This window comes from Asterias amurensis, chromosome 3, assembly GCF_032118995.1.
Source record: "Asterias amurensis chromosome 3, ASM3211899v1".
NCBI lineage: Eukaryota > Metazoa > Echinodermata > Asteroidea > Forcipulatida > Asteriidae > Asterias > Asterias amurensis.
Window position 1 is genome coordinate 22464158 of NC_092650.1, and position 22173 is coordinate 22486330.

General features: G+C 39.2%; 1 protein-coding gene across 1 annotated transcript; it reads left to right on the forward strand.

Moving 5' to 3' along the window:
* Positions 1-920: 920 nt before the first annotated feature.
* Positions 921-21591, forward strand: LOC139935154 (sodium/hydrogen exchanger 8-like). Its single transcript, XM_071929623.1, has 15 exons — positions 921-1250; positions 5643-5794; positions 7501-7646; positions 8123-8206; positions 10461-10562; positions 11151-11329; positions 12606-12743; positions 13371-13477; positions 14729-14845; positions 16374-16456; positions 18136-18247; positions 19134-19276; positions 19529-19591; positions 20111-20254; positions 20934-21591. Exons 1-15 carry the CDS (start codon positions 1006-1008, stop codon positions 21060-21062), a joined length of 1944 nt encoding a protein of 647 aa, XP_071785724.1. The 5' UTR covers positions 921-1005; the 3' UTR covers positions 21063-21591.
* The last annotated feature ends 582 nt before the right edge of the window (positions 21592-22173 follow it).

Genomic DNA, 22173 nt, shown 5'->3' on the forward strand with positions numbered 1-22173 from the left:
ATTTATTTAGCCACAAAGGTATCACAGAGATGTGCAGCAAACCTTTGAACTAAAAGGAAACCAAAGTGATGACTAAAATAAGTAGCTTTAAAGCCATTGGACACTTTCGGTAAACAGTATTGTCCTAGGCCCACACTTCGTGTATCACAACTTATATGAACCTGTGAAAATTTAGGCTCAATCGGTCATCGGAGTCGGGAGAAAATAACGGAAGAGGTAAACCCCGTCAAAAGTGGGCTGGAATTGGATTAAATCACAAGGAGCGACAGCAGTTTTGTCAACCATGGGCTGAAATTTGATAAAATGCACTTTCGCAAAAAATGGGCAGTAATGTGAAAAAATCACAAGGGGTAGGCATAAGCCTTGCAATTTAGTAAAAAATGTGTTGAATTTTGATAAATTCACAAGAAGTAAACCTTGCCGTGCTGCACTTTCGTAAAATATGGGCAGAAATTAGATTACAAGTGATAAGCCTTGCATTTCTTTGTTAAAAAGGTGCTGAAATTTGATAAAATTACAAGGGGTAAACTTTGCACTCTCATCAAAAATGGGTTGAATTTTGATAAAATCCATAAACGACTAAACTTTGCATTTTTGTCAAAAATGGGCTGAACTTGGAGAAAATCAGAAGGGGTCAACCTTGCATTTTCGTCAAAAAATAAACAGATTGTTACATTAATAGGCGAACAATTATTCTACCATTATTTTTTGGGAAAATGAAAAAAGGGGGTTGATTTTACGCCCCCCCCCCCACCACACCACAAGCGGTATAAGAGCCCCGCCCATCCAGTCTAAATGCTGCCCTCTATTGACGATGAGGAAAATGACTGGCACCCAAACGTAAACATGTGTTGATTATAATGTGTGTAGGGGGAACCATACGGTTAATGAAACGTTTACAGAAAGAAAAACAACAGAACGAAAGAGGAAGGTACCCGTACTAGTAGCAGTGTTTAGTGTTCCCTTTTCTCCAATTAACTGACTGATAAGTTGTTATCCAAGTATATGTTTCTTTCGAATAGTATGAAAGGGTTTACGCTGCCCTTTTTACTGCTTGCTTTACGATTAATTTGCTGGAATGAATGCTGTGCCTTCGAAGCCAACGATAGAGATGATGATGTAGTGAGGTTGTTGGTAAGGCGAGATGCCGGCGGTGATGCCGGCAGTCTACCGCCGACGCCGAAGACCACCCCTGCAGCAGCGTCTGTAGACGGCATTAGTGAAGAAACGTCGATCGTCAATGGAACAGGGTAGGAAACATGTACACTATCAGTTACAGTTAAAAGTCCATAATTTTGTTATGTTGTCTGAGTAAACTGCATGCAGAGCTTCTGTAAACGGGAATCAATTCAATGTTGGGGTTCGAAAACATATGAGGGTCGATAACGTATGATGCTACGATACTAAATAGGCCCTTTATTTACGCGGAACGAATTTAAGCATATTGCGTAAAAAGCACGATCCCCAGCAGCGGAATGCACCTTTGGAACTGCCAAGAGAAGAGTGTACTGTCCGAACCAGAGCGAAGGCCAGGTCTTCCAGGTTGGTAAATCTTGATGAGACTGGTGAGATATGAAGGAGCGGTATGGTGAAGACATTTGTATTTTGTATACAATGGTGAGAATCTTGAAAACAATACGCTGATGGACTGGGAGCCAGTGAAGTTGATGGAGAAGTGCTATGACGTAGTCGTATTTACTACACTTAAAAATCAGTTTGGCAGCCCGGTTTTGGACGCGCTGAAGATGTTTGGTGTCAGATGATCAGTCCGCGCAAAGTGCAGATAAGGCAACGTTGCCTTATTGTGCAACGTTGAGTAGCAGAATTCGGAAACGTTGACGAATTGCACTACTTCAAAGTTGCACTATTCGGCAACTCTTGCATTCAAACACAAAAAGGGAATCGAAAAAGGCTTTGTTGGAATAGTTAAAATCATATAATAGTATTGTTAAGTTCCTTACCCAACTTTCTATCTGTGCAAATCAAAAAGTTATCTGTGCGTTTTCGCGCAAATGGCTTTTGAAAATCATCACTCCACACTTGCCGTTCAGGAAAACTGCGACGTCATTTTACTGTGTCAGATTGTATCCTCGTCCAGCGGTGTTAATTTATGCAAGTTTAAAACCCACTCTCTTTTTTTAAATAATATTGTTTATAGTCAATAAAAAAATAATATTACAGTTTTAAATTAAACTTAATATTTTTTATTGTTAAAATTAAATAAAATAAAAACTTTATTGATGTTAAGTTTTTAAATGTATTGACGTGCCTGACCATTCATGAATTGCGCGAAACATAAACAGATGGCGGGAAACTTGGAAGAGTAATAACTATTTTAGTAACTTTGCTCCTTGCCTTGGCTGAGTAGTTTGGATAACAAATTTTGTATGTAGACGAGAATTTCATATTAAAGCAGGGAACCTAAGTAAATAAAGTGACAACTTTGGCGAGAGTAGACCTGTCTATGTCCAAGGGACCGTGGTTTGAAACTTGAGATCGGCCCGATGCCGGAATTTTTCATTTACGCCAGACAAGTTCGTTGTGGTGGACCCAAAATATTTTGGAGGTTGAGAGAGGGGGAGATGTGCAAGCGGGTCTCTAACTTAGCCATCCCGGCCCGTCCCATTGACATAATTGATTTAAAACAGTAGATTGCAACCAAATGTAAACAAGTAAAAAGGAAGGTACAGTAATTATTTCGGAAATAAATAATTATTAATAAGTAATTATTTTAATTATGCAATCTTTGTCAAGTATGGCTACAAATTAAACATCAGTGATATAAAATAATTAATTTTGGTTTGTGCAATCTTTATTAATTAGGGCAGAACTAAACTTGGTATATCCACTGTTCAACAAAAACTATTGGGCACGCCAATCAGCAGGAAGTTATGTACTAATTAGATGCCCTATTCAACATTCTGAACACACATGGTGGCAACATTTTATTAACTTGGTAAAAGTGTAACATTGTTGTAATTGCTGACTTCCATTTGATTTGAAAATCACATTTTGTTTTAATTTTTAAAGATTTATAAAATGTTTATTTAAGAAGTGTTTTTCACTTTGATGTTTACTTTAAATTGTGCAATCTTGATTAATCATTACCATAAATGAAACTTTTGTGTTTTTGTATGAGACAAATTTTTAATTATTTTTATTTACATTTTTTTAAGTGACCATGCAGTTTGCAATTTGCCATTTTTTATTTTAAATTATTCAATCACTGTCAGTAAATTTTTCTAGAAATAACTTTACTTTAAACACAAGTTATAGTTTATATTTATTATTTATTGCTCTTTCAATGTTAAAAATAAAACCTAGAAAATGTACACTTTTGAAATATGAGACTTAGAAAAAAGTAAAACATTTGAGAGTTGGTAATATTAATAATAATACAGGTATTATATAGCGCCTGAACTAAACAAGAAACAAGAAAAACAAAACAACAAAATATTAATGTCAAGGCTGACTGAAAAAGTAGGTTTTCTTGAAAATGGCAGTAGAAGATGATTCCCTGACGAGTTTAGGTAACTTGTTCCATTCCTTCAGCCCATCCAGAGAAAAAGACTTAGAGCCGGCAGATCAGGAAAGCCTGTGCTCACAGAGAAGGAATTAAATCGTCATTATAAATATAAATACAAAAAAGAACTAATCAACTTTCAGAAATAATTTTATTAAAGAAATGTATTACAATTAAAAACTCAATGTAAATACAGAACATAATTATGAAGCTTAAAAAAATGAATAAATAAACTTTAATCATGACGCTATTCTCACGTGTAGTATTAGCTCCGCCCCCATACCCCACCCCTCCTCCATGCTCCACCCACCCCATCCCCAACCAGCCCAACTGTCCTAAAACAACAGTAAAGATGTTTTATTTTACCCTCAGACCACATAAGCTGATTAGCATTGACAGTATTTCACCTTGTTTTCAACGTAGCTTACATTTTTCTACTTTTACACCGGAAGTTGCATTATTGCGCTACTGGTTGCACAATAAGGCAACGTTGCCTTATCTGCACTTTGCGCGGACTGTGATGAGGCCCATGTAGCAATGAGTTAGAATAGTCGAGTCTTGACGTGACGACCTTATGCGTCCAATATTGCGTAGATGGCAGTGGAGCGAGCGACAAAGAGAAGACACGTGATGGTTCATTTTCAGAGCAAAGTCAAACTCCACGCCAAGGTTCCGAACAGTAGTGGAAGGTGCAATGATCTCATTGTTGATCCGAAGTGAAATATTTGCGAGTTGTGGAAGAGTGCAGGAATTAGCGACGACCATGAACTGAGTTTTGCTGCAGTTAAGCATGTTGTGAGCCATCCATGTCTGTAGGTCCATAATGCACTCTGACAATGACGATAGACCAGCCTCGATGGAATTTTGACTCCGGGGGTCGACTGTAATGAATAGTTGCACATCGTCCGCATAGGAATGGTATTGCACGTCTTCATGCTGCTTGATGATGGACTAGGGTACATGGTAAACAGTTGTGGGCCAAAAACAGAGCATTGTGGGACGCCAAAGTCAAGTGATTGGGGTTCTGAAAGATCATTCGTGACTTTAACTCTGCTAATCCGATTGCTGAGGTATGATCTAAGCCATGACACATGACTGTCGGAGAAGCCGAGTTCCAAAGACGGGCGCTGAAGAAGTATGGCGTGGTCGATACCCTTGTCACACGAAGTTGTGTGCTTTCAGATGCTTGATTTCGAGACCTCAAACCTAATTCTGAGGTCTCAAAATCAAATTTGGGGAATAGTAATTCTGTCTTGAAAACTATGTTACTTTAGAGGGAGCAGTTTCTCACAACGTTTTATATTATAACACCCCTTGCAAGTATTCTGCCTGCTCATTGGTTAAGAGCGCGTCACATGACATGTCTTAGTTTTGCTAGACGACGGCCGTGTGATAGTGCATCGGTTTGCCATGCGCTAGTCCGAAGACTAGCACACGGCGCCGTGCGCTAGTCCGACAGACTAGCACACGGCATGCAGTACCCAGACGTCCGTTGCGTGTACGAGGATGATAAACTAATAGTCTGTAACCATTTCAGATTGCACGACACTACATGCAACACAGTAAGTAAAAGTGTTTGCAATCTGTATTCGCGTCGTCCGTGGATTGTAGCATTCAGGTCTGTAACTTAATAATAATAGTACAGTATTTAGAAATGTTTGGGGTGTTATAAAACAAATATTGACTGCTTTTACTCGTGCAATGGTTAAAAACTATGACTCCCTCGGTGATCCCCGGAGCGTTCTATTTTCCCTCGGCTTCGCCTCGGGAAAATAGAACGCTCCGGGGATCACCTCGGGAGTCATAGTTTTAACCATAGCACTCGAAGCAGTCAATATTTGTATACTATCAACCTCTCCCCATTGCTTGGTACCAATTAAGTTTTTATGCTAATAATTTTTTTGATTCATTACCAATAGTCCACTGCCTTTAAAAGATGTAAATTTGCATCGGGGATAAAGAATATTAATTTTCAATTTACCCATACAGTACACCAATCACAGGCATATTACTTGGGTAGGATTCAAACCCCACAACCTTGCAATTCTAGAGCAGGACTTGTCTTACCAATATCATATTTAATATGTTTTTGTTATATTTACATTTTGTGTTGGAGCAGGGATAAGCTGAATTCTTCTACTCAAGCCACTTTGACTGACGCTCTTTCCACGGAGCAAGCAACAGTCCAAGATCATCAACTACCTGCTGGTAATTCAGCTGAAGAGGAACACTCTAGCAGCCTAGCGCTGTTCTTCATTCTCCTCATTCTGGGTAAGTGGCGTGTCCTGGCCGAGCGTTTAAGAGCACCGGATTCAAGCTCTGGACCCAATTTCATGGCTCTGCTTACCGCCGAATTCTGTGCTTACTATCACGATTCCCCGCTTACAGCCATTATACACTTTCGGTAAACAGTATTGTCCAAGTCCCACACTTCGTGTATCACAAATTATATATAAAATAACAATCCTGTGGAAATTTAGGCTCAATCGGACATCGGAGTCGGGAGAAAATAACGGAAAAACCCACTCCTGTTTTCGCGCGTTTCACCGTGTCATGACATGTGTTTGTAACAAATCCGTAATTCTCGCTAACAAGAATTTATATTGTTTTACCGTTTTCTCAAAAAGTAAAGCATTTCATGGACTAATATTTCAAGAGAAGTCTTTCACCATTACCTTCTGTAAACCCTGTAAATTATTTGTAAATCTGTGAACTGTTTTCTTTTTTTCTGTTCCGAAAGGGTCCAATGGCTTTAAGTGCAATTTCCGCACTACCTAAGCGTAGTATGCCTAGTAACGTGAAGTACACACGGGCAGAAGCCAAACTTCGTCGCTGACCCATGAAATACGCTTGCCGTAAGCAAAGAATCCCTGCTTCCATAAGCGCCGATTCCTTGCTTACGGTAAGCAGAGCCATGAAATTGAGCCCTGGTATTTGATCGGCAGAATGTGGTTTTGAAACCCGGTCGTGACACTTGCTATGTAAATTTGGGGGATAGTGCTTTGTGCTCTACCGGCCAGGCTTCGAATTGATGATACCCAAGCCTACATCCGCATGGACTGTAAAGGGGGTAACCCTGTTTCAGCCCTAGGAGTAGGTGGCAACGGCCTCTGGAACAAATATTTGTAGCCCACACCTTCAGGCCTTGTGTGTCTGGCGACTTGCATAAAAAAAGGAAAAAAAGAAGTATGTTACACCCCTAACCTAGCACATAAGGCACAAGATGGAGAACTCGGGTTATGTCAAATCTTCACTGGACGCCTGTTCAGCAACCAACTCTTTTGATGCAACAATAGATGAAGGCCCAATTTCATGAAGCTATTAAAGACACTAGACACTATTGGTAATTGTCAAAGACCAGTCTTCTCACTTGGTGTATCTCAACAACAAACCTGTGGAAATTTGAGCTCAATTGGTCATAAAAAGCACCCTTGTCACACAAATGTGTGCTTTCAGATGCTTTATTTTGAGACCTCAAATTCTAAATCTATGGTCTTGAAATCAAATTTGTGGAAAGTTACTTCTTTCTTGAAAACTATGTCACTTCAGAGGGAGCTGTTTCTCACAATGTTTTATACTATCAACCTCTCCCCATTACTTGTTACCAAGTGAGGTTTTATGCTGATAATTATTTTGAGTAATTACCAATAGTGTCCACTGCCTTTAAGCAGAAAATAATGCTTAACCAATTTCTATGCAGCAAGCACAGTATGCAAACTTAATGTAATTTTGTGCTGGTAACCTGATTCTGCTTAGCAATACTATTCTGTGCTTAGCAAGTTTTTGTGCTTACAGGCTTTATGAAATTGAGCCAAGTGCAGCCATACCAAAACATTCGTTCAGGTTTGTTATTTTATGCATGTTCAGTTACACCAAATTAGAATACTGGTCTTTGACAATTACCAAACGTTTCCAGTGCCTTGAAGCAAAGCTGATAACATTTTACAACTTTTTTTTCAATTATTTTCTGATGACAGCTCTGTCCATCATCCTTGTTCATCTGCTGATTAAGTTCAAGTTTCACTACCTCCCGGAGAGCGTGGCCGTCGTTGGTCTGGGCGTACTCATCGGACTGGTGTCTTTACTACTGAAGAATGTCACGATCGCTGAGTACAACCTAACGGTGAGTATCCCTTGCTTTACAGGATTTCTCAGTCTTTATTGATGTTATTTTGTGATGAAGCAAAGGTACTTTCAAGGTGGCGTGCAATTTAGAGCAAGTTCGAGTGCACACATTTAGTCCACCAGTGGTCGACCACAGACTAGCAATGCACATGTGCAATGACATACTCACCCGAACGAGTCTAGTCAACCTTCCACCTTTTCGCTAAAGTGTCACTGGTTCCCCTCTGCGCTTAACACATGTTAGAATGAAACATGCTGTTGGGACCAGTGAAGAAACCATGGGCTCGAGGCTGGGTCCAAATGGTCGACCACAGTAGTCAACCAATGGTCGACCAGCCTGGGTTTGAGTCAAAATGGTCAACCTTTAGTTAAGCATTGTGCACTCTCGAACTTGCTCTTAGTGTGTTTCGTAAGGTGTCATGGTCGAGAGGTTTAGAACGTATAAATGTCAAGATTTGTTTCTTTTTGTAACAGGATTATGAGATGATGGACCCTACCATGTTCTTTCTCATCCTCCTACCTCCCATCATCTTTGAGTCGGGCTACTCTTTGCATAAGGTAAGAATGTTAACCCTCCAACTGTCTGACCCTTAAAGGGAGTATGTACTTTTTGTAGGACAAAAAAACACAATGTCCACAGATATACACTAAACTTACACAGTTTGAAGATAATGTTAGCAAAAAGCTTCCCTGAAAATATTATGTGCTGAGGTGTTGCGGTTGTTGGGTAATGAGTAAAACAATGTCATGAAAATAATTTTGCTCTCATGAGCCCAAAATTATTTTAATCATTTACAAACATAATTTCCTGACATTGTTTTACTCATTTCTCAAAAACTACAGCACCTCAGTAAGTCATAATGGAAGGGAAGCTTTCCACTATCATTATCTTCAAACCCTGTAAGTTTAATGTAAATCTTTGGACATTTTGAAAAAGTGCCCAAATCCTTTAAAGGCACTGGATAACGGGAAAACCTTGTAATTTTCAGGCATAGTTGTGTGGATCATTGTATTGTATTTTAAAACATGTTTGCAGTTTGAACCCCTATAGATAAGCCCACTTTTCTCTTATCTCTTCAGTCTCTTGACGATGACTAGTCAAATTTTTGAGACCAACTGAAGAACCGCCTCTGCGTTAGTTTAGTAATTACGATTCTAGTAGAAGTCCTAGCCTATTTTCTATACCTTCCGTCGGGTAGTAGTTAAAAAGCAGGACAGTTCTTTTCAGAACTAAGAAGCCTCCCGAATATCCGATAAATCTACTTCGCAGTACAGTTCTCTAAAGAACAAACTCTACCTGGCAAGTAGATACACACATGGTGTTAGCACAAACCAAATCATATACCTCAAATCATATATACATGTAAATGGTTTTAACTTGCCCAATCCAAGTCATACTCTTAAACGTGTCCCTTTAAGAGTATGACTTTGCAATTAACAACCTTTTAGCACTGTGTTGATGATACCATGCACGAGGTAATGATTATAGTAATGATCATGAGGTAATGAACATGATCATGGTAATGAAAATGATCATCCGCTCATCATGGTGAAAGTGCACAGTCACCCCTTTTAATTATAAATTTAATTGTTCAGTTTAAGAGTAATTTGATTGCTTTTGTCCTATTTATTTTAGTATGGGTAGCTGTAATAGTGCATAATGTGTATATTTGTATAGTGTATTTTTATGGTGCAAATGCATGTACAGTGCACAGACAACTCTTTTAATTATAAATTTAATTGTTCATTTTTAAAGTTATTGTATTGCTGTTTCCTTTTTTCATTTTAATGTGTTTTTTCCCTCCCACATGTACATGTACAACTGAAACTTCCTTCATTGTGTTCTCTCCGTTGGGTTCTTGGTTAGGCCACATTAAACAATTATTGTTGATCATCCCCGCCCGACCGTTCAAAACCCCCGACCCCATTTGTTATTTTTTTTTATTTTTAATGTCTGGATATGTCTTTATACTTTTTCTGCCCAGATGATATTTTTTTTCAAAATGTACAGGTTTGAAAAGAAAGGGTTATATAACCTGCAGAATAATATACGTTATTTACAAATCTGAAAAGGAAAAGGTTAACAACAAATCTGAAAAAGAAAAACGTTAACACAAGCCTGTGAAAAAAAGGGGGTTAAACACAATCCTGTAAAACGAATGGGTTAATGGGAAATATATATATATAAATTATATATAATGAATAGGGTAGATGGCCTTAGCTTTCGATCCAATCCGAACCTTCTTCAGAGGCATAAAACAAGTACAAACAAATACATATCCATTTATAGAAAAAGAGAGGGGGAAAGGGATTAAGGAAAGGATCCAGAAAGAAGCGGGAAAATAACAGCCAATCAAAGTTTCTATTTCAGAGACAATGTGTGGCTATGAACCAATAGGAGTAAAGTGGCGAGGACAAAGGATGTTTAGAATGAAAGGATGGGTTACTGGACCATAAAAGTGGTAAATGTATTGTTCGACAACAATGCAGGGAGACATGAAAGGGTAGGATTAGAGAGCAAGTTGCATCATGATGCAACTAACAATGGTCAATTAATAAGAATAGCAAGATCAAAGGTATGATGATTTTAAAAATAGGTATGAGGGACCTGTGGAAAAAAAATTATATATATATATAAAAACTCCCTCCCTCCCCCACCCGTAAATTGTTTTTGTTTTATGTGGCCTTAGTACTAAGCTTAATTTTAGTACAGTGATGAAGTTTAAATTTTCTGAGAGACTTTGGCTTCACAACCAAAATAAATTAAATGAATTGAAAATTTTCCTTCTGTGTTTTTTTTTTTCCCCTTCAGGGTAACTTCTTCCAGAACATCGGTTCTATCCTGGTGTTTGCAGTCTTTGGAACGGTCATCTCAGCTAGTGTTGTTGGAGGGGGGTTATTTCTTCTTGGAAAGGTAATGATTAGATATGGGAATAACAGACTAGGCAACCTGGTCTTAAACGGCTGTTTAAAACTGGCGGGACAAGGTCCTTTATCACACGACCATTACTCTCTTAAAACCGAGTCACTAATCTTTTATTCCCATTCATGAATGCCCTTTTACTGAAAAGTGAAATAATACTGGAAAATCCGTAAAACCATATCAGGCTTTTTCTCAAAAACTAAAAGAAAAAAAATGGAAATCACAAACAGTGAAAATCACAGAGCAATGTCTACAGGAGTGTCATGTAAATCACGAGAATCTCTTTCGTGAAACTGTTTTAGTAATTTTTCTACAGCACCTACAGCACCTCAGCAAGTAATATTTTAAGGGAAGCTTTCTACTATGTTATCTTTAAGCCGTGTATAAAGTTTAATGTAACTCTGTGCCATTTTAGTTTTATTATTGGTAATTGTCAAAGACTAGTCTTCACATTCAACATATGCATTAAGGAAACATACCTGTGAAAATTTGAGCTCAATCGGTCGTCGAAGTTGCAAGATAATAATGAAAGTAAAAACACCCTTGTCACACGAAGTTGTCAATGTCTTGCCAATCCAGGCTAAGGTAGCGTACGAGCTAGACCTGGTGGAGAGCTTTGCCTTCGGGTCTCTCATCTCGGCTGTGGATCCTGTGGCGACCCTAGCGATCTTCTCGGCCATTGACGTTCATCCACTCCTCAACATGCTGGTCTTTGGTGAGAGTATCCTGAACGATGCCGTCTCCATTGTAATGTCCGAGTGAGTTGATCGTTGAGATACTTTTATAGTATAATTGTTGATTTGGGGTTGAACAAGGGGAAAAATTGACTAGAGTTTGATGGCTGGTTGATGGGTTTTTGCATGCTAAAATAATGTTCATCTCACTGAGACGAAATATGTTTGGTGACTTGTTTTGCTCATTTCTCAGGGGCTGCAGTTCCTCGGTAAGTGGTATTTCGGGGGAGGCTTTCTACTGTCATTGTCTTCGGGCGCTGTAGGTTTAGTGTGAATCTGTGGACGTTTTGAAAAAGAACCTTGTGCATATCGTTTGTGTTATTGCTTTTTACTTGCCATCTTTTGTTTTTAATTTTTACTGCAATTTTAGAATGTTTAATGTACAGTATATAAATGTTTTTTTTTTAATGAGCTATGTGTGGGAGGGCACATCTTTTTTATTGACAGTTTTTTTACTTTTGCCCTTCCCTGGACGGCCTGTGCTTGTTTTATTGTTTTGCTTTTTTTTTTGGAATTAAAATAAAAAAATATAGTTTGACTCAAACCTCGACCTGCGCTCTACCAATTGAGCTTTCTAGCCATATGTTGGCAGTCTCCCTATTTGTCAATATCTTTGTTCGGGGTACCAGTCAGAAGCTGTCGGCCTTTAACTGCTTTTCAGCAAGGGATCACGCCCAAGTTTTCCATGTGGTTAAATTTTGATATGTTACAATTGTGACGCTCAAAATAGAGGTGTCACATGAGTTTGCCGGTAACTCATTTGAAAAAAACTCACATAAACACTCTTCTCCGTGGATATTATGTACAGGATGTTTTTATTTAAAACTTTTTAAAGCTTTACAAAGATGTAGAGTAGAAGAGCAGTGAAGACAAACTGGATCAGGCCACGTTGTACACTGGAGTGAGGATTGTTGGTTGGAGGTCATTATAAAAACCCATAAATGTGTCAAGTCCCAGACGGCCAATTTTGGCCCAGAACTTTGGTTCGATGCACTGAACCCCTCGTCCAAGCCATGCCAGAGCTGAAATCATAAATTTGAACATGGCCTAATCAGAGCAGGTGGTTTATCACATGAAAGAGTTATATTATCTACTTGGTTTTTATGTTTTTCTATTACAGCATTGTGATCATGTTGAATGCACCAGCGATGGCCAACGTCTCCTCAACAGAGGCCTTCGGTTCTGCTGTTGGCTCATTCTGTTTCATGAAGTCATCAATTCAAACGTAGCCTAATCAGAGCAGATGGTTTATCACATGAAAGAGTTATTATCAACTTGGTTTTATGTTTTTCTATTACAGCACTGTGATCATGTTGAATACACCAGCGATGGCCAACGTCTCCTCAACAGAGGCCTTTGGTTCTGCTGTAGGCTCATTCTGTCTTATGTTCAGTGCGTCCGCTGCAGTCGGCATAGCTCTTGGACTCATCAGTGCTCTCATATCCTTTTGCAATAATAATAATAATAATTTGAGGGGCTAATCATCCTTACTCGCAGCTAAGAGCTGAATTGCGAAGGACGCGGCTACAACATGTTCGAGAAGCGGGCATACAAGGGCGCCTCTGGCTGCCAGCCACATCAACCCATTGTGACCTCTGGCTGCCAGCCACATCAACCCATTGTGAGCACGGAGCACAGCCAAGATCGAAAGTGTTTGATTTTTGAAATTTGGTGATTATTGTTTTTGTTAGTCTCAAGCTTTAGATTTTGGATGATGAGCATGATCGAAACCCGAGTTGAAACCATTGGTTCTTTTCAGAACCATTGCAACTCATTTAGAGGTTATCATTACATGGTGTAACCGCAAACCTCTCTATAGATATGAAGAATTGCCATAAGTTAAACAATGGGAGATTTCGGAACACACAGTGGCAGCAGACTTACCAGGTAAACTTCCATTGTTTTTGTAGTTTTGAGCATGCGCACATTACCGAGACAATGGGTTTGCCTGGTAAGTCTGCTGCCACCAAGTGTTCTATAAGTACCCCATTAGCATTCATGAGTTGAGGATACTTCTATGGAGTTTGACCTTTGAGTTCTGACCATTGACCTTGACCTTTAAGCACCTCCTGAAGCATGTCGATCTGAGAAAGACCCCATCCCTGGAATTTGGAATCATTATGATCTTCTCTTACCTGCCCTACGTTCTGTCAGAAGGACTCAAACTCTCCGGTAAGTTCATTCTTCTCATAGACCGTAATCCGATTAATATTACCCGTGTTCTGACTAAAGGAGGATCAGATAAGCTGAGCAAATTGAAGCGTTACACAAACATTCCTCCCAGCCGTTTGGCAAATGCTTTTGAACAGTTTCTGTATTCAACCATTTGCAGGGATGTGGTTTCTTCGTTTTTTAACGGAATACCAGTTTATTTTGCCCTAAAAAAATTTGATCCCACACTCTGCTGAACAGAAGCACCAGGGCTTGGGTGCGGTGCTCTTATCTGCTCGGCCACAACACCCTAGGAATGGTTCTGAAAACGCTTTTCTACCAGCGGCCACAACACCCTAGGAATGGTTCTGAAAACGCTTTTCTACCAGCGGCCACAACACCCTAGGAATGGTTCTGAAAACGCTTTTCTACCAGCGGCCACAACACCCTAGGAATGGTTCTGAAAACGCTTTTCTACCAGCGGCCACAACACCCTAGGAATGGTTCTGAAAACGCTTTTCTACCAGCGGCCACAACACCCTAGGAATGGTTCTGAAAACGCTTTTCTACCAGCGGCCACAACACCCTAGGAATGGTTCTGAAAACGCTTTTCTACCAGCGGCCACAACACCCTAGGAATGGCTCTGAAAACGCTTTTCTACCAGCGGCCACAACACCCTAGGAATGGTTCTGAAAACGCTTTTCTACCAGCGGCCACAACACCCTAGGAATGGTTCTGAAAACGCTTTTCTACCAGCGAAAGCTGCTACAGGCTTCTAACCAAATATTTATGTTTCCATTAATTTTAAGTGTGATTACCAAATGTATACCTTCCCTTACCTTACCTTAGTGTTCAACGTATTGTTACATACTTTTTAAACTTGTGTTTGATTAGAGAGTCTCATGGCCGAGTGGTTAAGAGCATCACATTCAAGTTCTGGTGCTGATTCACCGGAGTGTGGGTTTCGAATCCCGGTCGAGACACTTGTGTCCTTGAGCAAGATACTTTACTATAATTTCTTCTCTTCACCCAGGGGTATAAATGGGTACCTGCAAGGGTAGAGGTTGATGTTGTGTATGAAAAAGCCACAAGCGCCTTACAGGCAGCTCAGGGCTGTATACTCCCTAGGGAGCTGAGAAACATTCCAGGGATGTTATTGGCCCTATGACCAGGGCACTAATGTAAAGGGCATTGATACGGTTATTGTGAAGTGCGCTATATAAGAATTTGTTATTATTATTATTTGATTACCCCTGGGTTTATCTCTTCAGGTATCATGTCGATATTATTCTGCGGGATCGTCATGTCTCACTACACTCATCACAACCTCTCACCCATCACTCAGATCAACGTGCAGCAGACATTCAGGACCCTGGCATTCTTGGCAGGTGAGTTCACAACCTCTTGCTCTAGGAAGACACTACAAATAAATAATCAACTGGTGGGTACATCCATTTGTAAATGGGCGGTGTGTTGGCTCTGGAAAGTTTACTGTTTATTTATAATTTCTTCCTAATTATCCAAACCATGCAAAGCTTCAAACAATACCAACCTCTGCAGACACATTGTGTGACTTAGGCCACATAAAAAATAAAAATTGTTGATCGTCCCCGCCCGACCGTTCAAAACCCCCCGACCCCTTTTTGTTTTTGGGGGGGTTTTTTAATCGTAAAAAACAACCTTTTCAGCTGATATTTTTTCAAAATGTACAGGTTTGAAAAGATGTTTAAAGAAGGTTTTTATTCTGTTATTTATTCTGATATTTATTATGTTGGCAAAGCAAGAACAATTCTTCAAATATTTACTTGGGCTACACTGTGCTTAGTTGTTTGAAAAAGTTTACAGAAAATGTCATCTAGGAGTTAAATTTGTTTGACAAAACTATTGAAAACATAAAAAACACACAAACCCTCTGTTTTATAGCGATTGTGATGATTTCTTTATTCTTGATTTCATATTCGGCATGTCAAAAAAAATGTTTTATGTGGCCTTATCACAAGCATGGTAGTGTTTTAAAGCCTTGGGGGTAGCTGGGTGTCTTCAATTGGCAAAATATTAATAAAGACCTTTAGAGGCAGTGGACACTATTTGTAAGTACTCAAAATAATTATTATCATAAGACCTTTGTTGATTACGAGTAATGGGGAGAGGTTGATAGTATAAAACATTGTGAGAAACAGCTCCCCTGAGTTGACATAGTTTTCGAGAAAGAACACATTTTCCATTAATTTGATTTTGAGACCTCAGATTTAGAATTTTGAGGTCTCGAAATCAAGCATCTGAAAGCACACAACTTTGTGTGACCATGGTGCGACAAGGTTTTTTTTTTTATTTCATTAATGTTTCAAAACTTTGACGACTGATTGAGCTCAAATTTTCACAGGTCTGTTAATTTATGCAATGTTGAGATACACCAACTATGAAGACTAGTCTTTGACAATTACCAATAGTGTCCAGTGTCTTTAATGCACACATATCCACCCTGCTGGGTATTTAAGGCGCATTAAAAACCAAAACTAAAATGAAAGAAAACAGACGCTACAAAATTAGTCCTTGAAAATCTGTGAAATATTAAAGATTATTTTTATGAAGAGATCTGAATTTTGTAGTACAAAGACAAGATCTAAGATTAAGCTGTTGAGAGTTCCAGATGTGGGGAGCATACCATGCTACGCTTTGTTGTCCCTGTGTAAACAGGGACAGCCGGTACAGGACTTCATGCTCAAAATCTTCCTTTTAGAGGATTACCTAATAGTTTTTCCCTCTCTTTGTCATTATAGAAATCATTCTTCAAGAGTTCTGGTTCTCAAACTGATTCGTGAATATGAGTCAATTTGTGACAAGATTTGGGGTTAGAGATCCTTGTTACATTGGAGTTGAATTGAGTTGATTGTTGTTGTTTCTTTTTTGTTGCAGAGACTTGCGTGTTTGTGTACCTTGGTCTGGCTATACCAACGTTTAATCACAATTTCCAGCCCTCGTTCACAATCTGGACATTAGTAAGTTTTAAAAAAGTTGATTTTGTTTGCCCTTTTAAAAAGGAGGATGAAGTGATTGTTGGTGCCATTACACACGCCAAATTATGGTACTCGGTGTATAACAATGGAACAATGCTTCAGAAAAGGGAATAATAAAACAACAATGGAATACTCCGTTACTGACAGATTGTCACCGACACCATCAACTGCTACACTGCGTACATCAGTTGTTTGCGTGCTTAGACAATACTAATCTAGGCCTACAAATCAACTGCTACACTGCGTACATCAGTTGTTTGCGTGCTTAGACAATACTAATCTAGGCCTACAAATCAACTGCTACACTGCGTACTTCAGTTGTTTGCGTGTTTAGACAATACTAATCTAGGCCTACAAATCAACTGCTACACTGCGTACGTCAGTTGTTTGCGTGTTTAGACAATGCTAATCTAGGCCTACAAATCAACTGCTACACTGTGTACTTCAGTTGTTTGCGTATTTAGACAATGCTAATCTAGGCCTACAAATCAACTGCTACACTGTGTACTTCAGTTGTTTGCGTGTTTAGACAATGCTAATCTAGGCCTACAAATCAACTGCTACACTGTGTACTTCAGTTGTTTGCGTATTTAGACAATGCTAATCTAGGCCTACAAATCAACTGCTACACTGTGTACTTCAGTTGTCTGCGTGTTTTGACAATGCTAATCTAGGCCTACAAATCAACTGCTACACTGTGTACGTCAGTTGTTTGCGTGTTTAGACAATCCTAATCTAGGCCTACAAATCAACTGCTACACTGTGTACTTCAGTTGTTTGCGTGTTTTGACAATGCTAATCTAGGCCTACAAATCAACTGCTACACTGTGTACTTCAGTTGTTTGCGTGTTTTGACAATGCTAATCTAGGCCTACAAATCAACTGCTACACTGTGTACGTCAGTTGTTTGTGTGTTTAGACAATGCTAATCTAGGCCTACAAATCAACTGCTACACTGTGTACTTCAGTTGTTTGCGTATTTAGACAATGCTAATCTAGGCCTACAAATCAACTGCTACACTGTGTACTTCAGTTGTCTGCGTGTTTTGACAATGCTAATCTAGGCCTACAAATCAACTGCTACACTGTGTACGTCAGTTGGTTGCGTGTTTAGACAATCCTAATCTAGGCCTACAAATCAACTGCTACACTGTGTACTTCAGTTGTTTGCGTGTTTTGACAATGCTAATCTAGGCCTACAAATCAACTGCTACACTGTGTACGTCAGTTGTTTGCGTGTTTTGACAATGCTAATCTAGGCCTACAAATCAACTGCTACACTGTGTACGTCAGTTGTTTGCGTGTTTTGACAATGCTAATCTAGGCCTACAAATCAACTGCTACACTGTGTACTTCAGCTGTTTGCGTGTTTAGACAATGCTAATCTAGGCCTTCAATCTCATGAAGTTTCAATGCTTCGGGAGCTGTACTTTTTTAATTCTGATGATGAGGCTAGGCATCTTTCCACCGAAACTGACCGGTTTCACGAACTGACACCGAGGTCCAATTTACCATCGCAACACACAGCGTGCGCAAAAACCTCAAAGGCTGTAAAAACAGTTTCATGACCTGACACAAACCTGTCCGTCTAGAGTGTCATTTTGGCATTGTGAATGCATAGCTAGGCATAATAGTTCCCTAACTTCTTTCCATGTCATTAGATCCTGATCCTGGTAGGCAGAGCCCTCAACATATTCCCACTGTCGTTTATCTGCAATAAATTCCGAGAGCACAAGATCACCTTGAAGATGCAGCTGGTCATGTGGTTCAGTGGTAAGAAATCACTTGGGAGGTCAGAATATAACAAAACAAGGGCGGAGCCATTTTATTTCTGCCTGTCACTGTTCGGGAGTGTGTAAAAAAAATGGACATTTGTATGGACTTTTTGGTCTGTTTTTCTATGTTATTTATATTGATTGTAATTTGCTGTGATTCATGGAGGTGGCGCACAAGAAATATAATAAATTATTATTATCAATAATGAATAGGGTAGGTTGCCTTAGCTTTCGATCCAAACCGGACCTTCTTCAGAGGCATAAATTATTACTATTTATATTATTAATGCGACCCGAAGGACCCCAGGGTTATTTATATTGATTGTAATTTGCTGTGATTCTTTTTATGGAAGTTTTGTGTTATTTGTACCTTATAAACATGGAGGTGGAGGTGGCGCACAAGAAATGTAATAGATTATTATTATTTATATTATTAATGCGACCCGTAGGACCCCAGGGTGTCCTCATTGCTAGATCACAATGTTGTGCCAAACTATGATATAATTACCACAGGATAGAATGTGCGTGGTAGCATTTTGAATGTTGAAATGGAACGTTCTGGAGGGCTCAAAGTTTTCACTGGACTACAGGATTAAAACAATTGATCAGTTTTAAAAAACATAGTTATACTTTGCCTTTAAAGAAAAAACACCCTTGTTGGACGAATTTGTGTGCAATTCTTATTATGAGAAATTTTTAGTGAGAAATTACCTCTTTCTCAAAAACTACATTACTTCAGAGGGAGTCGTTTCCCACAATGTTTTATACTATCAACAGCTCTCCAATGCTCGTTACCAAGTCAGTTTTTTAAGTTAATATTTGTTTTGAGTAATTACCAAACACGTACCCTCCCTTGAAGCATTTTTGTTTCTGTTGGTTGTTAGGGTTACGGGGTGCCATCGCATACGCGCTAAGTCTCCACTTGATGTTTGGGAACGAGACGCGACACGTCTTGGTAACGACCACACTCACCATCGTACTCTTCACCGTGGTGGTCATCGGAGGACTCACAATGCCGTTATTGAAGGTACATTAACCCTCCCACAGTGTCACCATTTAATATTATCCACTGTGGTTTTGAATAAGGGAATCAATGTGTGGTGAAGAGGCTTTCAACTAGTGGTTTAAACCCGCCGAGGCCTGGTTCTCGGTAATTTTACTGAGAAGAAGTATTGCAACAAATAACATAGTTTTAAAAACAAAATCGAAAAGAAAATCACCACTAATACAAAGATCTGATTAACCTTTTAAAACTTTCTGTCTCCTCTTGTTGATCCAGTTCATCAATCCAGGATCGGATAAACCCAAGAAGGAAATTACACTCAGCAAAACAGAAGATCTGGTGAGTCTCAAAACACTCTGTGTCTGTCGCCCTCAGCAGTCGTTATTAGTTTGCAAAGATGTGACATTATGAGCCATTTTGAGATTCGGTGGAAATACTTTAATTGCACTGTCTGGTTTGGGTTATTCTCTCTGTGTATACACTCAAACCAAATGGTGTACTCTTATGGTGTTTGCCATATCTCAAAAAGGCTAATTGTTGTTTTTTTCACTGGAGAGAATAATTGTGTTTAATGCCTGTGGAGTTGCTATGACTGGAATGGTAGCAGTGAAAGTTTTTTTTTAAAAGACACTGGACAGTATTGTTAATTGTCAAAGACCAAACTTCTCACTTGGTGTCTCACAGAGAAATAACTCTTTGGTTCCCATGTGCAATGTTCCTGTACACATTTACATTTTCTTCATAGAAGTACCTCTTACCAGAAGGGAAATTGCTGTGCCGCTTCAAGAACGAAGTTCAAGACCAGGAGCTTTTCTCTACTTTTTTGTGTCATTGTTGTTGTTGTTGTTTATTTTTTAGGGGAGTGCTGTGGATACGGAGCACTTGTCTGAACTGACAGAGGAAGAGTACGAAGTCAACTACGTCAGATCCCACCTCACAGGCTTCATCAAATGGGACACCAAATACTTTGTGCCATTCTTTACACGACGATATACAAACAAGGTGAGATTCAAATGTCTTTTGTCTTTGGGTAAGGTTTGTGGTAGCGCCATGTGAAAATCTCTTTTGAGTAGTGTTAGTTCTTAAAAGAACCGGTGGTTGACAACTCAACATTTCATACAGTATGCCTTATTCGTTTTCAAGAAATGTAAGCCTAGTATGCAGCAACCTCGCTACCATGGGCAGCGCACCGTATCACGCTAGTTCTGGGTACGTCTCTAACCCCTGGGAGGGAAACTCCGATCCGCGTCTTTGATTGGCTATCATATTCGCGCAAAATTTGAAACGCCATGCGTCTTTCAAAAGCTCTATACGCCGAAACGCATGCGTATAAAGTGATTTTGTCGCGCAACGCTGAAAGCCAAGGAAGTTTATGACTTTTATTACACACAGCGCATCCAGCGTGTGCGCGACTAACGCCCAACACAGAACGGATCAACCACAGGACTAATTGTAATATCCCTTATATTTGGATAGTTTCGAGTTACACTTCCAGGGGTTATGATCAAGCAAGGCATGCTGGGGGAAAAATGGCGCGGCAAATTATTGTCTGCCTAAGCACTCTATGAAATTGGGCCTTGCTGCCTGTAGCTGAGAGGAATAACAATCAAATTTTAAGAAAGGTTTCATGAAAATTTGAAAAGAAAATACTCAAAAATTACTAGTTTTGTTTTTCTATCAGGAATTAATTGCTGGGAGAATTCAAATGCGCCACCTTGCCAACCAGTGGTACTCTGAAGTCCGAGGCACAAAGTCCGATACGGAGGAAGAGCTGGAGACGAGTCTAATGACAGCTGCTATGGCCAAGTAACCAATCAGCATCCCTCATTGAAATAAGACGCAATCTGATTGGTCTGCATAATTCAAAGTGATGTTCGGCCAATAAGTCAGTCAGGTATGATACATCTTTGGTTTGTGGAACAATTATTATTTTTTTTTTTTCCAACTAGATTTCTCGTGATAGTTTGCATCGGGATAAAGAATATAATTTGGTTTTTTTTCTCATTCACGATGTGAATTTAACACTATACTCAGAATTTTTCCGAGTGGATTTTCTGTCACAGAGCTCTTAAAAATACTGAGGATACAGTGCGTAATACATATTTGTGAAAGAGTTATTATAATCTCTATCACCTATGCAAAACTAGGGTTAGCAATGCAAAGGTCATAGGTGTGAATTCCACCTGAGTGATTTGCCTATGGATTTAGAACCCACGACCCTAGCAATTCTAGAGCATTATAATCTCTATCACCTATGCAAAACTAGGGTTAGCAATGCAAAGGTCATAGGTGTGAATTCCACCTGAGTGATTTGCCTATGGATTTTTTTCCACAAAATTCTGGAAAGTACTGAGTATGCAATGCTTACAGGATCACATAGATGGAAACGAATTATATTGGTTACTTAAAACACAAGCAGAGTGTGAAATTGTCAAAACTGAATTTATTTCTGCACCTTTATGACTGTGATTCTCATTTTGATTTAACAAATGAAAATCATATTATTAATTTTTTTTTTTTTTTTACCCTTACACCGATGTGTGTTAGCACTGTATATTCAGTACTTCCCTGAGTCCTGTGACAATCTTGGTAGTCTAGTTGGTAAGACAACCTGCTCTAGAATTGCTAGGGTCGTGGGTTCTAATCCCACCCGAGTAACATGCCTGTGATATTTTTTTCAATGGACTCGGGGAAAGCACTGAGTATACAGTGCTAACACACATCGGTGTATGGGTAAAAAAAAAATTAAGAAAAATTATATTCTTTGTCCCGATGCAAATTTAACATCTTTTAAATGGAAATCAGAAAATCTTTTGAAGGGAAATATTTCTCTCAAGAATGTTGGTATAAGCGTGTGTTTGTATATGCACAAATATCTCTTAAATTAAGAGTTGTTTACTTCAAGTAATTTTGACTTTGTT